The 17,895-nt window shown below is 34.5% G+C and overlaps 1 protein-coding gene across 3 annotated transcripts; it reads right to left on the bottom strand.

Moving 5' to 3' along the window:
• Window positions 1-3,336: 3,336 nt before the first annotated feature.
• On the bottom strand, window positions 3,337-15,786 carry LOC108277599 (uncharacterized). 3 transcript variants are annotated; one of them, XM_053688451.1, is made up of 7 exons: window positions 15,441-15,786; window positions 14,105-14,440; window positions 12,416-12,658; window positions 10,381-10,539; window positions 9,835-9,939; window positions 9,224-9,307; window positions 3,337-7,562 (listed from the first exon to the last, which is right to left on the bottom strand). In XM_053688451.1, exons 1-7 carry the CDS (start codon window positions 15,487-15,489, stop codon window positions 7,375-7,377), a joined length of 1,164 nt encoding a protein of 387 aa, XP_053544426.1. In that variant the 5' UTR covers window positions 15,490-15,786; the 3' UTR covers window positions 3,337-7,374. The 3 variants fall into 3 exon arrangements, with proteins under 3 accessions (XP_053544426.1, XP_053544427.1, XP_053544428.1); XM_053688452.1 differs by having other exon boundaries at window positions 10,477-10,539; window positions 15,441-15,784; XM_053688453.1 differs by lacking the exon at window positions 10,381-10,539 and having other exon boundaries at window positions 15,441-15,785.
• Window positions 15,787-17,895: the final 2,109 nt, after the last annotated feature.

Genomic DNA, 17,895 nt, shown 5'->3' with positions numbered 1-17,895 from the left:
TCCCAAACCGCGTACTTACCGTCTATATAGTAGCCGAGATGCATGTATTTTTCCCCACTACAGGCCTATAGTAGGCAAGTATGCGGTTTGGGACACAGCCGAACTCTCTTGTTCACCGAAAAACGTAAAACTGCTGTGTGTGATCGTGTCCTGTCACAAAATGCAGTGAAAACTCTCACACGATGTTCATAATGTGATAAAGGTATTTACATGTCTGTAGTACACGTCCATAATGCGAATAAAACAGGAGTACTCCCCTGTCTTAAATCGATTATTGCTTACTTCGAGTATGACCTTAATTAGATAAAGATAGTTAAAAATTGCTGTTTACATGGTAGTTTCTTAATCAAAGTATGGTCTTAATCGGGTTAAGAGTGGATTATTGTTGTCCATGTAAACGCACTGATTGACTGCAATGGATTTGCATCCAATTCTTAAAAAAATAATCCTAATATTTAGCATTGTTAGTTTGTCCAATAACTTTTGAGCCTGCGAAAATTAAAGGGCTGCAATTCCTAAATGGTGAATGCAATATTTTTGTTAAACCCCTTGAATTAAAGCTGAAAGTCTACACTTCAATCACATATTGATTGTGCCATTTCAAATCCATCGTGGTGGTGGTGTAGAGAGGCAGATTTACAAAAGTTGTGTCCAAATACTTATAGACCTGGCTGTATCACTTAGTGTAGCCGATTGTTATTTCTTTTCTGGTTTTGATCATTGACTTATTTCCTGTTTACCGATTCTACTCCAGTCTATTTATGTCACCTGTTACCACATGTATGACCTTGAATTGCATTTTAGATTTCTTTGCCAGTTCTATAATAAAATATTTTACCCTGCACTTACAACCATCTCTGCTACCTGACAACTCTGTCTATATTGACCTGAAAACTTTTGTATTTGTATTTTATGTATCTTCTTCTCCTGTCAACAAAGATCCCTGAGAGTGTTTTAGTTATGTTCTTGGAAAAATGAATTTTATCATTTAATTTTGAACATATATTAAATGTCCACACATGTTCTACATCCAAAACCACACGTTGCCTTATTTTGGAAGTCCCCTTTGTAATCATGTACAAAAGAGCTGAGGAAGTTTTGCAATGCACTGCAACATGTTGTGTCCAAAAAATGCTGTGTACAGTATTTTGAGTATAATTATGTTTGAAGGCAACTTATATGGATATTTTTGTACTTAAACCAGAGCTGTGCCACAACTTCTGGCCTGCACATAGGTTAGAATTTCTGTTTAAATGGCATCAACACCACCAGTTTACCCTAATGACTATAACAATCTTGGGTGCCTTTCCTTTAACCAGATGCATTGGTACCCACTTTTTTTTTTTTATACCAATACTGATACCTAAATGTATAACCTAGATAGTATAACCTAATAAGCAACCAGGAGCACCAGGGAACATTTTATTTACCTTTGCTTATTTTGCTAGCTTATTTTATTATGTGCTGCACTCCTAAAATGCACTCCTTGTTCCAAGTGTTAGGATGTTATGATGGCTGCTTCAAGCTACACTTCTCAGAAACCACAGCAGCCAACTCATTCCCAATAATTCCCTGACTTGTAATCACACATCTCTAACTCACTATATCGATGTGAAGTAAATGCTCAGTTTGTGCCGGATACATCTGACTTCACCATACAACTTTGCCTTTGATTGTTGTTCTGGTTTTCTTGGATTCACACGTTTGTTTTTGCCTAGTCTACTCTGTTTGCTCATCACCTGACCCACGCCTGTGTTTTGACCTTGACAATTTGGGATTTTTCTGCTTTGCCCTTATTAAAATATTGAACTGATATTGATATTATTGGTTTTAAACTTAAATTAAAATTACGTTTTTTATTTTAGAAATAAATCTTATTTCCCTATCAGTGCCAGAACGTATTCAGTGTCTACAACATTTTTTCCCATACTTGATTATGGAGACATATATATATATATATATATATATATATATATATATATATATATATATATATATATATATATATATATATATATATATATATATATATATATGCATGCCCCAGAGTAAAATCTTAAAAAAAAAATTAGACATTCTTTTTCACAGCGCCTTACGTTTTATTACAGGTTGTGACTATAAAATGCACCACTGTTCTGTTTTATGTACAATGGCATTCACGTTGGTACTGCTTCATTTATAAATAAATATGTGCCTTGTTACCTACTTATTTGTCATCCATCATCTCTGAAAAAACCAAACATTACAATCTTGACTCAAAGGACATTATTCAACTTCTTGTTCCCTTTGTTAGGTCTGAGCTGTGGGATTTTTTTTTCTTTTATTTTAATGTCTCAACAACGCGGAACAACTTACAGGAACACTTAAAACATACTGTGCTCCCTTCACTGGTTGAATTTATGGCACTTGTAAATAACTTTGAGTATAACCATACTGGAAGTTGCTTCTGCGATATTTGATTGTATATTACTATTTATTTTTTCTGTGGAGAGGTGGGGAATTTTTCTTAATGTGTTAACCCTTGCTGTGTCTTTAATTGTTGCCTTATTGGCCAGGTCACATGCGAAAGAGTTTTTATCTCAATGAGTTTTATCCTGATTAAATAAAGGTTACAAACAAACAAACTGCATTTGCATATATCTCTACTCACTGAGCAATGTGTAGCATGTGACACTGTGTTAAAACCAGTATGAAAAAATAGCCCAGTGAAATCGAAATGTTCCTTTGACTATAAGCATAACCTTTAACCTCATAATCACTATATATAGATGAAATTAAAAAGCATTAAAATGCAGACCTTTTAATTGTCGCATTGTAAGAGGTTGCATTTGTACACATATACAAAAATATAGCTTCTCTTTATGGGTTACAGTTATAGTCAGTAGTGACATGGTGCAAGAGGAAATGGCTCTACAGCTTTTAAACTTGATTTTTGACTAACCAGCAGGTAAGGTGAGATGTAACAGAGCTGAAAGACATCAAAAGGTCAGTATATTAAGTGCAGCGTTGTTTTGGACACATTTACAACTCAGCTCCAAGGGCCAGTTCTGCAGAATCTAGTGAGCTCTAGCACATCTCTCTCTCTCTTTTTTTGTGTTACAATTTAAAAAATGAATCGCTGTGGGGTTGAACAGAATCAAAAAGAGTAAAATAAATAATTAAACGAGTATCATCTCTCTCTGTCTCGCCTGATCAGTAATAGTGTCTCCCACACATTATAAATATGTCACTAGCAACAGGTTTGCATGAGCATGTTTGCATATGTGGTCGAGTGTGTTTATCTTTTTTTCATTTTCCAGCGCATGGAAATAACCCCCAACTCCTCCACTGTGCCACTACACTGTAAAACATCACTGCTTTATTTAAGAGCAAATATAAAAACAGAGGCTCTGCAGAGGTACAGAAATAGGTTTTCCATCAATTATTACAACATAATACAAAGCTACAAGGTTGAAATTGACAATACAACCAAGGCATTGTTAAATACAATACATTCACATGTACAAACACATTTACACATTAAATGACAGAATCTCTCTCTTTTTTTTTTTATCCAAATACATAAATTAGTTTGGATGCTTTAAACTGAAAGGTGAATAAAATAGAAACAAAATGTATGGAAGCCTATTCAGTCGATACTGTATATAGCATACAGTCATTGGCTGGATGAGAGAACTAGAGATTTGTAATGAGTACTCTGAAAATCTAAATAAAAACGTAAGTATAAATTAAGATATGCAATTTAATAAGGTATTCAATTTCCATAATGGTTAAGTAAAGTATAAATTCTCCCTAAATAATACTTAAGTAGAGTAACAGACTACAATCACTGAAGTATTTTCTACGAATGATTATTTGGACTTCTTGAAGTTGTACTTGCACTGTGATTGAAGGTCTCGATAAGGAACTAATTTTAACAGCCCCATGAGATAAATGCACAGCCCCCAATGGAAACGGAAATCATGAGTAACATCCTTCTAAAATTCATATCAGTGATAAGAATCTGTTATCTGAGCAGTAATGGCTGTGGTCCCTTTCTCACAGTACACTGGCGTTCCTTCTGCCTGCGGAATGGAATTTTATATTCCAATATTGGAATATTGGACATTTACAATCAGTATAAATTTGTTTTATCACCACAAGTCTGCTATAAGATTAATCAGGACATTGTTGGCTTTCTCTGTGTAGAATATCATGTGTTTAGCAGCTGGTTAGCAGGGTGATAGGAAAGGGGAGGGGTGTTATCCCAGTGATGGGCAAACAATTCACACCTCTCCACTATAACATTAGTACAGAGTTAAAGCAGACAGCTCCAGCTCAGAATGCTCGATTCTGATTGGTCAGAAGGTGTTCATTCATCTATTTTAAACAGCAGCTCTGACAGTAGTTTTGTCTGCAAGGTTGACATAAATTAATGCGCTCTTTCTACTATATTATTGTTTAAAAATGTGTAGCTTGTTTACAGAGGTTGGAACCTACAGTATGTGATGTAAGATCATGAAGTAACCTGAAAGCTGTACATTTATTTTAAACAAATACAACATGTTGTTTATGAATATATTTAGTTGCCAATTTGCTGCGGTATAAGAGGGATAAATTATTTTGGAAGGTAGTACTACAGAAAAATAATCAGTGCTCACCAAAATCTCTGGCAATACCACTCCACCCTGTTGTTGATTACTTTCCTAAAATAGCACGGCCCAAAGAGATTTTAAGTGAACTAGTTACCTGTTAGCTATTTCACAGAAAGATTTAGCAGCAGTGGATAAGTAGCTACCAAATAAGATGTATATGGTAATACTGTAAATAGTAAATAATAAGAAGAATGTGTAATAAATACATTTCTTTTAAAAACTTTGAAAGAAACAAAATAAAATACACAAACATTTAAATCAACATCACTGAACCACAACGGTTTTACATTTCATAAGCTGAAAAATCATTTATTTGATCCAAGTAACATTTTTTACATAGTAGAGAAAAAAAAATCTCATATTTATTATGTACAGAACTTGACCACAGAGGCAAGGTGGTGTTTTTTTGGGTTTTTTTCTTCTTCTTTTCATTTTGAAATTCATGACAGAGAAGCAGAAATGTTGGTTGGAAAAAAGGAGCAATTCAGACTTCCTCTTTTTTCTTGCTGAAGTATGTGAAACAAAACAGTGTGTAAGCTGCATTGGAAATTCACAGATGTGTCTTAAGTTGTTTAAAAAAGTAAAAAAAAAAAAATCCTTCCTATTTATTGTCTCTTCATCAACGAAACAATACTTATAAAAATAGAAATACTACTACTAATTATAATACTGATTTAAAAAAAAATAAGAGTCCGACACTCTTAAAAAAGGTTCTTCAATAGTTCTTCAATAACCATTTTTCATTGTATAGGGTTCTTGAATTGAGATATATGATTCTTTGGAGACTAAAGAAGTTATTTATGGTTCATTATAGATTGTTCAGAGCAGTGTATTGGTTTTTCAAGGCACCATCCTATTAAACTGAACCCTATAAAGTTCCTTGTGGGACTGGAAAAAGTTCTCCTGGCATCCCTCTTAAGAATCTTACTTTGGTTCCATAAAGCACAAACTAACGGTTTTTTAGAGAACTTGTGATAACATGGTTCCTTGTGACACTGCTATGAAGAACCAGTTGTGGGTTCTTTAAAGCACCAGTAAATAGATGTTTCTCTAGAGAACTTGAGAGTAAAAGGTTCTTTGTGCAACATAAAAGGGTTCTCCTATGGCATCAGGCCAAAAAACTCTTTTCGGTTCAAAGACTGCATAAGCGTTTCTCATGATTCAGCCTGAATGCAGACATGTGTTCACAGGTGGGAGAGGAAATATGCAAGAAATATGATGGCTACTAGCTTTTTTTGGTTCAGAATTCCATTTTTAGTTTTGCCTTGTTACTGTCTGGGTCAAACTGTTTCAAGAAAAGTGTCTTGTTCATGGCTCAAGCACATAAATCTATTCAAGTTATGGTTACAATTAGAATTGGATGATCCAAACAGTAAAATCATTAAAGAAATTAGTCAAATAAAAATACATAACTAACAAAATAAGAATAATTCAATGTCCAGAGAGGCACAGCATTCACATGAGGCCAACTAGCGGGAGTTTTGTTGTATGTTTGTTTGTTTGTTTGTCTGTCTAGCAACTCTGTCTGTAGTTCATTTACAGGGATTTGTATGCTGGACACTGCACACAATCTAAATATAATAATAAACCTAAAACATACTATTTACAAAGCAAAACATATAATCAATAGTTTGAGGAGCCTCCTGTGTTGCCACTTTGTAACAATTTGAGGTAAAGCTGTAAATTTCAGTTTTCCATGGCAAATTCTAAAGATGGAGAACATTGTGCTTTCTGGTTTCTCTGTAACATGACAAGCTGCATTTGTTTTTTCTTATTAGCTTCAAGAGAAGGTGGTGCAACTGTGATAAACTGTTTTAACTGTTATACTGTATAAAAAAAACTTTCACAGAGATTAAACAAACATTAAACAAAGAGGGAAAAAAGTATGTCCCTCTTTAATATATATATATTTTTTAACAATAGCGATCGGAAACTTGTTGCTTTGTAAGAGGAACTTCAGGTTGTGCTGAGTTTAGAACTCAATCAGCTTCACAGTGGTAAAGGTAACTCAGCATTGTGTAGATTATTTTTTCTCTAACAACACAACCCCAAGTGTTTTATTCCTTACTTATGTAATTATTGTAAAACAAAAATAAGAATATGAAGGTCATTTCTGGAGATATTTACTCATTTCAAGCTTGAAATTATCTTAATAAATTGGTGGATAGTGTTGCGTATTTCGAGCATTTAGCGCTAGATAATATCAAATATATTTGCTGAGATATTGTTGTTGTTTTTTGCAGGGTTATTGCAGAACCAATGACTGGTTTATACACCATATGACATCATGTCATTGAGCAGATTGGTCTTACTTTTGGAAATAAGTTCAGTATATTTCCAGTTCTTAATAAAGGCGCTGATGTGGAAATGAGCAGAGATACAAGTGCTCAAAAAATGAATGATAGCAAACATGAATCTGCTTATGCAATTACTTTTTTGAATGTGTTTTTTTTAAAAATTGCCTTTGTTGTGAGAAAATGACATAAAATATTAATGATTTGTGAAGTTTTATTTTGGGTAAGAGAAGAGTGTGTGTAAGAGATGACTGATTAATGGGTGTGAGGGTGGAACATCTCCAGTAGCTACTTCCTCTACCAGAATGATCTTGCAAAATAAAAATGGATGAATATAGTTGCAGCTTTTTAAAAGATAGCATTTAGATATTCAGGCTCCAATTTGATGGTGTATAAAAAAATATAATAAATCTGCTACATGCTGAGACTGACAGAGAGTGTAAACCTCACCGACCATGATGGACCTGAGAGTACACACAATCGTCTTGCAGTCTGGGTGTCTCACGCTTGTTTTTAGCAGGAGTGTTAAACACAAGCTCGCCATACTGCACCTCGTCCTCTTTCTTCATTTCTTTTCTTTTGTTGGATCGAGTACCCACCATGGCATACTCCACATCCTCGTCCCGACCTTGGGCTGGACCACAAGACAACATCACACCAAGAAATGTTAAAATACAATTTATTTGTAGCATCTGTAGCACATGGGTGTCCAATCTTGTTCAGAAAAGCCTGGTTTGGATGCAGGTTTTCATTACCACACCTGAGTTCTTTGAGTTTAGTTAAAGGCAAGATGATTAAACAGGTGTAATCAGGTGTGGCTCCTGCTTGATTGGAATGAAAACCTGCACCCACCCCGGCCCTTTGTGGATAAAATTGGACACGCCTGCAGTAGAGCATTAAGCAGGCTTGAATCTGAATATTTTCCTTATCTGTCAACTTATAAAAGTGTAGAAACCATAACTCCTTCTAAATGTCTCTTATATACACTCTTATATATCCAGCTCTGCAGCTAGAAACATTTTGTTCATTTTGTACGTTAGGCAAGAATGACCAGACTGCTTTGAGATGACAGGAAGGTCAAGGTCACTCAAATAACCATTATTTACAACTGTGGAAAACAGAAAAGCATTTCAGAAAGCACAACATGTTGAACCTTGTGGTGGAAGGCCTACAACAGCAGAAGACCATCAGGTTCCACTCCTTTCAGCCAAGAACATAAATCTGAGGCTACACTCACCAAACTCAGTCAGTTCATGAGGTTTGCATGGTTTTCAGTCACATGGCCAGATTAGAACCTTACAATACTGAGATCACAATATTACAAAGGAAGGATGCTACTGGGTGCATGTTCTTTATTAATGTCAATATTATTATTATTTTCTCAGGGCCAATATCTAACATTGCTATTAGTCTCACATTAGACAAATGTGAACAAGTGTGAAAGCTACTAGGCTCCTTTTAAACCCCCATCACAGACATCATGTCGTTAAGTATCTTAGATCTTAGGATTATTTTAGTTAAGTTTATATTAGCAGGGATGGTGAAACCCATGATCCTCATATTGAAATAATGCAAAATAAAGTTTTTTTAAAAAAAGGCTTTTGTTGTGAAAATTGACATTTTTTTGTGATTTTTTTTTTTTTTACTAGCTGGGCAAAATGAACTAGAAGCTTCACCCAAAGTAGAGGTAAGGTACAGTAGGTAGGGCATTAAGCTAAAAAAAAAAAAAAAAAAAAAAGTTGGATAGAAGGTCTGTTGAAGCTAAAATTGGTACAGAAATTCAAATTGATCCATTTCTGCAGGGACTTAAGCCACATGTAGTTATTTCATTAATTAGTTACACTCAGAAGTTCTATCATCTTTGATCATCTTTTGCACTTTTATGAATCTGTGTAATTAAATTCCTACATAATCTGCAGTTCATTCAATTTCCCTAACTAAGAAAAGTTTTACAGGTATACTGTATGTATAACATCTGCTTGTTCAAATGTAAATGATCAAATCTGACTTGGATATTTTAGCTGACTGTAGGGGTATAGGTGTGATAATTGCACAACCAAGAACACTAAATGGTCGTAGTGATTAAATGCCATTTAACACTGTAATAGCAGGGCAAAGGGTTTAATTACTTGTAATGTTAATTATATAAGCATTTCAGATTTCCTTACTGTAGTATTCCTCCATACTGGTATATTATCCCACTCTTACGTTTTGTGAAAATAAAGTGTATTACATCCATGAAAGGTATTTGGATTAATCCAGGGCATATATTAATAAAGTGTGTTATAATCCTACATATCCTGGGTCTTCTCTCTGTCGTGCCCATGGGTAAATGGGTGACCTGCGAGTACACAATCTCCATGCCGTCCTGAGAAGGGGCTGTCAACAAAACACACCCACACATCTATTAAACCACTATTAAACTTCATAGCGCTGTAGACAAGCAGCTCAATGGTAAAGGCAACAGCACAGTACATTAAATCATGCAGATGCAGGTCAAGATCATTAGTTAATATTCACATCAAACATCACAGTGAGGAAAAAATGTGATCTCAAAAATGTGACTTTGACCATGGCATTGTTGGTGCCAGATGGGCTGTTTTGAAAAACTGCTGATTCTCAGGGATTAACTTCTGGGATGCACAAGAGTCTCTAGAGTTTAAACAGAATGTGTCATGTGAACATTCACTGAAGCTCTTGACTAGTATCTGGATGACTTGCACTTCTGCCAAATGACTGGCTGATTTGCTAATTGCATGAATGTGCAGGTATACACGTGTTCCTATTAATGTGAGTGAACATCATAACAATCTTCTCTCATCTAGTAAGTTAAGTCCTGTAAATAAGAAATAAATATACGAATTAATTAATTAATTGCTCAATTAATTAACGTGCAACCTTCTGACCTTCTTTGTTCTTTCGGCCTTGTTTCTTCTTGTACATGTAGAATGCTAAGATGGATATCATGATGAGAAGCACACAAACTGAGCTCAGGATAATCAGAGTGATCTCTGCAAGAAGATTGAAAGAAGAAAAAAAAAATCAGTTATGGAAGATAGAGTTAGCTTTTCAGGAGTGAAGAGAAATTCAGGCCATGACATAACAACAACGATGATGTCAGTCATAATGAAAACAAATCGAATTTAGCTTGGACATATTCAGAACATACTTGACTTTAATACATTTACATTTATTCATTTAGCAGATGCTTTTATATAAAGCGATTTACAAATGAGAAAATACAAGCAAAGCGATATCAAGCAGAGAACAATACAAGTGGTGCTACCATACAAGATCCAATAATTGAGTTCCAGAAGAAGCAAAGTGCGAAAAGTAGAGGTGTAAGTGCCAGAGTAGATACAGTTGTTTTTTGTAAAATCAGGCACATCTAGTTCGTCTTTGATTTAGCAGCACATGAATTTGCATATTCATGTCGTTATCTATTTACTTACTTAGAAACCCTGAGTTAGTATTGGAGCTCGGGGAGCTCGTAGAAAGAGTCTGATTGTAGCTGTTAGTCTCTTTGTTGCTTACTGTGGTATTCGTACCAAAGTTTTGTTCTGTTGACTCGTCCACACTGGTCACGTTTCTTGAAACTGAAGTTGTGGGCTCTGCAAGTGCACATCAATGAAGTATCACTAGCACATACTCTAATGACAAGCTCTGCATAAAAAAACATACACTAATATATAAACATGTACAGTGAGTTGCTAGTTTATTAGATATATCTACAGTGGAGTCCAAAAGTATGAGAGCTTTTGTGAAAGAATATGCTTTCTATTTTGCATTCTTTTCTAATTTTACTACAACAGTTTTCCTTACAAATTATATTACTGACAACAACTTTGAGTGAAAAGTAGGATCTGTGAAATATTTCCATGAATTTCAGTGTTTTTTAGTATCTGTTTTATGTCGTCTTTCTTGCTTTAATGACAATGTGCACTCGAGCTGGCATGGACTCCACAAGTTTGTGCAACAGCTTGTGATCCATTTTAGATCAAGTCCATCAGAGTGTCATCTGAACTCATGCTTCAGCAGAAGAGATTAGGCATGAGGAAAACCTCATCTTTTGTACAAAGCAGTTAGCATGGTGAATATCACAAATTTACGTACATTTAAACAGGGACCTAGAAATTACACTAGAAATTACAAACACACACACAGCAATAGTTCATATTCAAGATATTGAAAATGTACTTTCTTGGTTTTCAATATTTCACAATTCCCAGAATTTCAATGTGGTCCGCACTGGATGTTACAGTTTTGTAGAAACTGCCACAGTGCAAAATAAAAAGAATTGCTGTGTGTGTGTTTGTGTGTGTACAATATAAAATTAATTTTTAAAATATATTTTTTCTATTCTTATGTCTATACAGTGCTGATGGACAAGGCCTGTGGTGTGGCACTGTGCCTCTTAGTGAGCAGGAACTGCTATGAAAAACAGCACAGCTAAAAGGACACTGACATTGGAGCACTGCACAGACTGGGGAAAAATGCCTGTGACTGATCTGTTTTACTTGAAAATAGTTCATTAGAGTTTCCTGTTTTCCTGTTTTTCATTTTTTATGTTTATATTTTGCATTTATGGTGGATTGACGAGACTGAAAAATCGAAGGACTGACCAGACAAAAAAAAAACACCTGTGACTAATCCGTTTTCTTTGTAAATATTTCACTAGAGTTATTTGCTTTTCACTTTTAAAGTTTATATTTTGCATTTATGGTGTTGAATTAAAAAATACTTTAAAAAACATTTAATTTAGCTTGTTTTCTTAATTCATTAAATAAATTTAATTTAATAGGTAAAATAAATAGTTTTTAATAGGTGTTTTTATCTTATTAAAATTTTGGAAGCACATAAATCAATACAGTATCTTATATTTAAAAAATAATAAAATATGCTTGAAGCTCAAGTTGTGCTGAAAAAAATATACCAAACACTTAAGTTAAAAAAAAAAACATTTTAAAGTGGTTTAATACAGCAAAATAAAATTTAACGCAAAATGTTTAAATTCTTTTTAAGACTTCAAAGGGTTAAACCTATACGATACTTGGAATGAGTCAGCTTGGGCACACCTTGTTTTTAACATCCAATCACAGGCTTAGTCATGGAGTGTGTGCATGGCACAAAGAGCGAAGCCTCCACATGACGTCTGTTTGCTCTGCAATTACGTTATATGGTTTTGAAACATAATTTGAGTATGAAATATGATGAGACGTTTATTCATTTAGGGAAAGTGCTAGAACATTGTTTAAAACTGACCCACAAGCCATTTGTTGTTTATCTGCAATATGTAGAAATTCTATTGACGTGCATTATTATTTGAAGTAAAGACTTTAAGTGGGAGGGTTTGCTTGGATCATATCCCCTGCAAATGATCACAGATTTTTTTCCCCCGCAAAAAGCATGATTAGTGACACTAAAAACTGTTGCATCATCGTTGTTGTTACTGTTGTTTAAATTATTATTAAAAAAATACAGACTCACCAGGACATGGGTGGAGTTCAGTGGTATTGTGGTCACGGCTGACATGATTTTCTACATGGCAAGTGACATTTCCATGATGGTCTTTACTCAGTACGACAGTGCTGCTCCCATTCTCCAGTTGAGGGAATGTGTTTAAATCAGAAGTCCAGTTGAAGTGGAGGTTGTCTCCATCAGCAGAACAGTAAACTTTCATGACTCCAGGGGACAAGCAGCTGTACCACATTTTCACTGAGGACACCTCAGCTGCAGATTACAGATGATAGAAATAAAATAATTGTTATTAAAGAGCCTACTTCATATATTCCTCACTCCTGCTTTCCTCCAGTTACAGCTAACTTTAATAGTTAGTCCCAATATGTCTTGTTAACCTGTGTACTTTACAACATCATGTATCCACTAATACTGCAGGTCAGAGCCCTGATCTCTCTGGTTTCCTGTAGCCATTGGTTCTCTATCATGTCTGTTTGATTGTAAATCTGACTATGGATATTCCTACAGTATTATAATCATATATATATTTATATTTATATATATATATATATATATATATATATATATATATATATATATATATATATATATATATATACACACACACACATATATATATATGATTCATTTACTAGGCTAATTCGTGTAAGGAACACGTGGGGACATGTTATAGGTGGTGGTGTGAAACAGTTACTGTTACCGCTACATAGTTAATTATTTTATTCCTCTTAAAGACACACAGCAATTTGCTAAAAATTACATGAGGAGGTTTGCCAGTGATTTTTTTAAATACTTTGCATGCATTTAAAGTTACATTAATTAGGATTAATTGCAACATCTGCAAAACAACATTGTTCTTGTTATCACTTGCACTATAAACAGATTTTCTCTCCAAAGCCTTTTTTTTCTATCTCTCTTGAAGTTAATAAGACAAACTGTCATTTAAATTAATAAAAAAACAAAGAAAACATAATGACTGTTACAAAGCTGACCAATCAGAATCTAGAATTCAACCAAAATGCGTAAAATTAAATATATCATTGAATTTATGCTTATACCGTATATCAAATCGAAGGCTTAACACCTTGAGTACAGTATACCATATAGTATTAGACCACAGTGAGGTTGAACGCTTGAGTCTGATTGGTCAGAAGAAGGTATGCATTATTCACGTGTAACAGCAAGGAAAGTTCCAACTGTAACATGAATGACAGGTTTATGTTAATGCAATCATTCTAATACATAATGCTTCTATAGTAACAGCTCATATGCAAGGACTTGTACGCTGGACACTTCACATAATCAAAAGCTAATAATAAATGGATTTAAAAATATGTTGTTTAGCAAAGATAATGTAATAATCCTTTATTTAAAATTTTTGGAAGGAGTGTCGGTTGGTTGTGTTTATATATGTGTGTGCGTGAGAGAGAGAGAGAGAGAGAGAGAGAGAGAGAGAGAGAGAGAGAGAGAGAGAGAGAGAGAGAGAATGTTTATCACAGCTATAATGCAGGTGAGAACAAGAACTTGTCTCTCTTACTTTGGAGCACACTGGCATATGCACATCCTACTATGCAAGTAAAACTCATAAGAGGCGTTAGATTATAGATTATAGAATAAATTGTTGTATTTTATACATGTATCAAATAACTTGTAAATGTTGTGTGCTGTGTGACGTGATCAGAGGTTGTGTGATCCTACCTTCAGTGTTCAGCTGGAGAGTATAAATGCCTTTATTATTCCCGTTTGCATCAAAGGTGTCTAAAGTGTATGTTCCAGAGTCGCTCCTCTCTGCACTGGTTAGTATCATAGTTTTATCATCTTTAACAAACTGCCATCTTGGGTCATCTGGTTTTGGTGGGTTACTTTGGGTTTTTCTATATTTTAAAATGAAACGAGTGGTAGATGTCTTGTCTGTGATCTTTACTTCAATCCCATCCTCCAGGGGAATTTGCAGGTGCAGTCGTTGTCCCAGAGCTACATGACACTGACTACTCTCATTAAATCTACAGACAACATGATCCTGAAACAGCAAACCTGCAGAGGAAGAAAAAATCAGCAGCATTCTGTTAATATTATTACACACTGAAACTTAAACATCACTCCATTATTACTGGAGAGCTGGAATTCAGTGCTTTGGTACAATTTATAAATACAGAAATAATACAATTTTCTTGTGTGTTTCTCGTGAATAATCTGTTTAAATGAAGACCAAATATTATCAAAAGTGAATTACTTTCACAGTTTAATGAAAACTTTGGTGCAAATTAGTCAAACTGGGAAGTCAGTCTAAAGTTATTAACATGCAATCTAGGTTTTACAAGAAAAAAAGAAAGAGAATTAATTCATCAATACCATGCAATAGATAGATAGAACGTAGCTGTCTGTTCATACTGTTACTCAGTTTGAAAACTTGTGTATTTTTATGATTAACCCTTGAATGAAAAACGTGTAGTATGGCTGGCTTCTGACTTATCTACAATTAACTACACTTTAATAAGATGAAGAGAGATCATCATGAGAATATACTGTACTAAAGTCTGAATTAGAGATGACCCAAATGCCTAGAAATCTGTACTGCATATACTATATTAGCAAAATGCTAAACAATGTTGTCCAGTCTGTCAAATTTCATTATATTTGCTGATGATTATTGTGTTTAATTTGATCTTTTACTTCACAGATTAAAGCTGAGCAAAATATCTGTGCATCTGTCATTTTTATTATTATTTATATTTAGATTTATATACCAACATGACATCTAATGTTTTTCTCCCCATTATTTTAGAACTGTATATTCAATACAATCCCAGAAAAAAATGTAAAAATCTTTTCTCTACAAGATAAATAGTTTTTTTTTTATGTTGAGACAGCGTTTCACTTTTTTTAATCAAAATGATCTCCGCAGCCACAGTGAAGGTTTAGAAAACTGTTCAGACAAAAGTGTGTCTGAGTAAAACATTACACACTATAGAACAAAACTTCCACTTAAAAAAAAAAAAAACATTAATAAATCATGTTTCTGGAGGAAACCTACCTGAAGCAGCTCCTGTGAACATCAACAAGATCCAAGAGACGTCCTGCATTTTTCTCTCGCTAAGTCAAGAGAAGAGAGGTAAAAACATCCAGAAGCCCACAAACCAACTGAAGGGAAATGAACACAGTACAGTTCTCTCTGAAGCTTTTCACTAGCTGGAGATCTTTACACACACACACACACACACACACACACACACACACACACACACACACACACACACACACACACACACACACACACACACACACAGAGAGAGAGAGAGAGAGAGAGAGAGAGAGAGAGAGAGAGAGAAAGAGACAGACAGACAGACAGAGCTTGAGACATGGGAAACAGTGCAGACAGGGTGAAGCTGTAGGTAATGTTTTACATGCTAAATAATACATGATAAAAAATAAAAAAGAGGAAGTAAGATCACATTTCTGCAATCACCCACTTCCTGTTTTCTTACCCAATGAAATGGACAGAATGTTACAATTGGTTTCAAGCTTTCAAAAGAAATTTAGTTTCAGGTTTAATGTGTCTGTAGAAAATTCAGCCCACTTGCTGTTTAGGACAACTGACACATTCTTCTCTATTAACTGGGTAAACAATGTTCAAATAGAGTTAATCTGGATAATCATTAACTTATACTGTTATATTTTACTTTATATTCATGTTTTATTTATTTATCCTGGTCAGGTTCTTATAGTTTTATTTTATACACATATAAAACAAGTGAGCACTGTATATTTTGCAAAGTCAATTTCTTAGAACTGGGTAAGGCTCAATAAATTGCCAGAGAAGTAGATATTTATTATCATCATTATTATTATTATTATTATTATTATTATTATTATTATTATTATTATATGGAATACAACATGATGGGGCATGCTGTTATAGGAAAAATAATCGACAATGGGGTGGTGTGATACAGCGGAGTTACTGTTAACCCAAAAAGTACATTACTGTCCAATAATATCAGTTGCCAATTATTTCATTTTTTGAATGTAATAAACATCATGCTTTTTATCCATTCATAATTACATGTAATGTTTAGTCATTTAATGTAATGACCACAAGACATTACGTTAGTTCCTGTCATCACTTAAGTTGTAGCAGCTATAAACAGTAGTTCCCTCTCAGGTCTCTCATGCAGCTTGCCATGTTGTTTAGATTTAACTTTATTAACTTTGTTAACATTACCATACAAAACAGGCAACTAACCTTAACAGGTAAAAATTAAAAATTGTGGCATCCACAGTACATTGCTTTGTTGTCATTTAATATATTATCAAATGTGATCTACAGAGGCTGAGCAAGAGGCTGCGGAACTGGAGCTCTGTTTCCAGTTAAAAGGGTGAATCAGGTGCAGCTACAGAACTCAGTATGTTTTAGTTGATCATTTTCCCCAACTCAGAGACTTTGTTTGTTCAATTACATTTTTAGGAGGATTTCTAAATTTCATTTTAAGATATGGTGAACATGTAGCACATTTTGTTTAGAATATTAAACTTCTGTTTTGAGCAATGTTTGATGTATTTAGTTTTATACAGACGAAAACAGACACTGTTTGCATTGTTTATGGTTCAGAAATAAAGGAGTCTTTACAGTCATAATTTTACATCATTAACATTTTTGTTCAAAATATTTTGAATATTGAATTGAATTTAATCGTGAAGCCAATATCATGAATTGAGTGTATCGTTACATCCCTAGTTGTTGTCTGAAAATATTTCATATTAGCTGAAGCCAATTCTAGTCAGCTGCACTACCCTATGCTGGGAAATACATACATACATACATACATACACAATATTCCAAAATTCAAAATCAGAAGCCAAGACTAACACAAAGTACCTAAAAATAAAAAGCCATGGCCAAATCCAAAGAGTGGTTAAAATAACCAATCAAATCAAAGAAACAGGTAGGAAACCACAGACCAACAGTTCAAAATTTAGATAATAAGCAAGGCTTGGAAAACGGACATTTTGTGAGTCAGCATTATATAGCCCATGGACAGGAAATGAGTTTGACAACGGAAGAATAGTCCTCGAAGTTGGGGGTAGGGCCCTCTGGTGGTGTGTTGATGAATTGCCTCTTATAGATATAACAGTTGCTATCTAATCCAAATCAGAGTCAGAGTCTGGGCATGGCAGCTCACACAGGCCAATCTGTCCTTCATCTATCATTAAGCTATAAGGAGCTTTAACGCTGTGTTGCATGCTCTCAGTTTCAAAAGCAGCAATTTCAGATGGGTTATCAGCTCATCCACACACAAGTGCATTTTAGTTTAGTTTGAGTGACTCAGAGTGTACGCTGGTGCAGTTAACTGTCGATGCTCTTGAGAGGTTACACAAGGCTAATCGATCTACTTTTGGCTCGTTCTCTTTTGTGTTTTTGTGATGTTTTGGCTGCTTGATTCTGAAGTTGGCTCTATCTACCTATCTCTGCAACTGTCTGTCTGCCTGCT

Source organism: Ictalurus punctatus, chromosome 2 (genome assembly GCF_001660625.3).
Source record: "Ictalurus punctatus breed USDA103 chromosome 2, Coco_2.0, whole genome shotgun sequence".
NCBI classification, from domain to species: Eukaryota; Metazoa; Chordata; class Actinopteri; order Siluriformes; family Ictaluridae; genus Ictalurus; species Ictalurus punctatus.
Note: the sequence above shows the minus strand (reverse complement) of the source record. Positions and strands in the feature narration are given on the sequence as shown.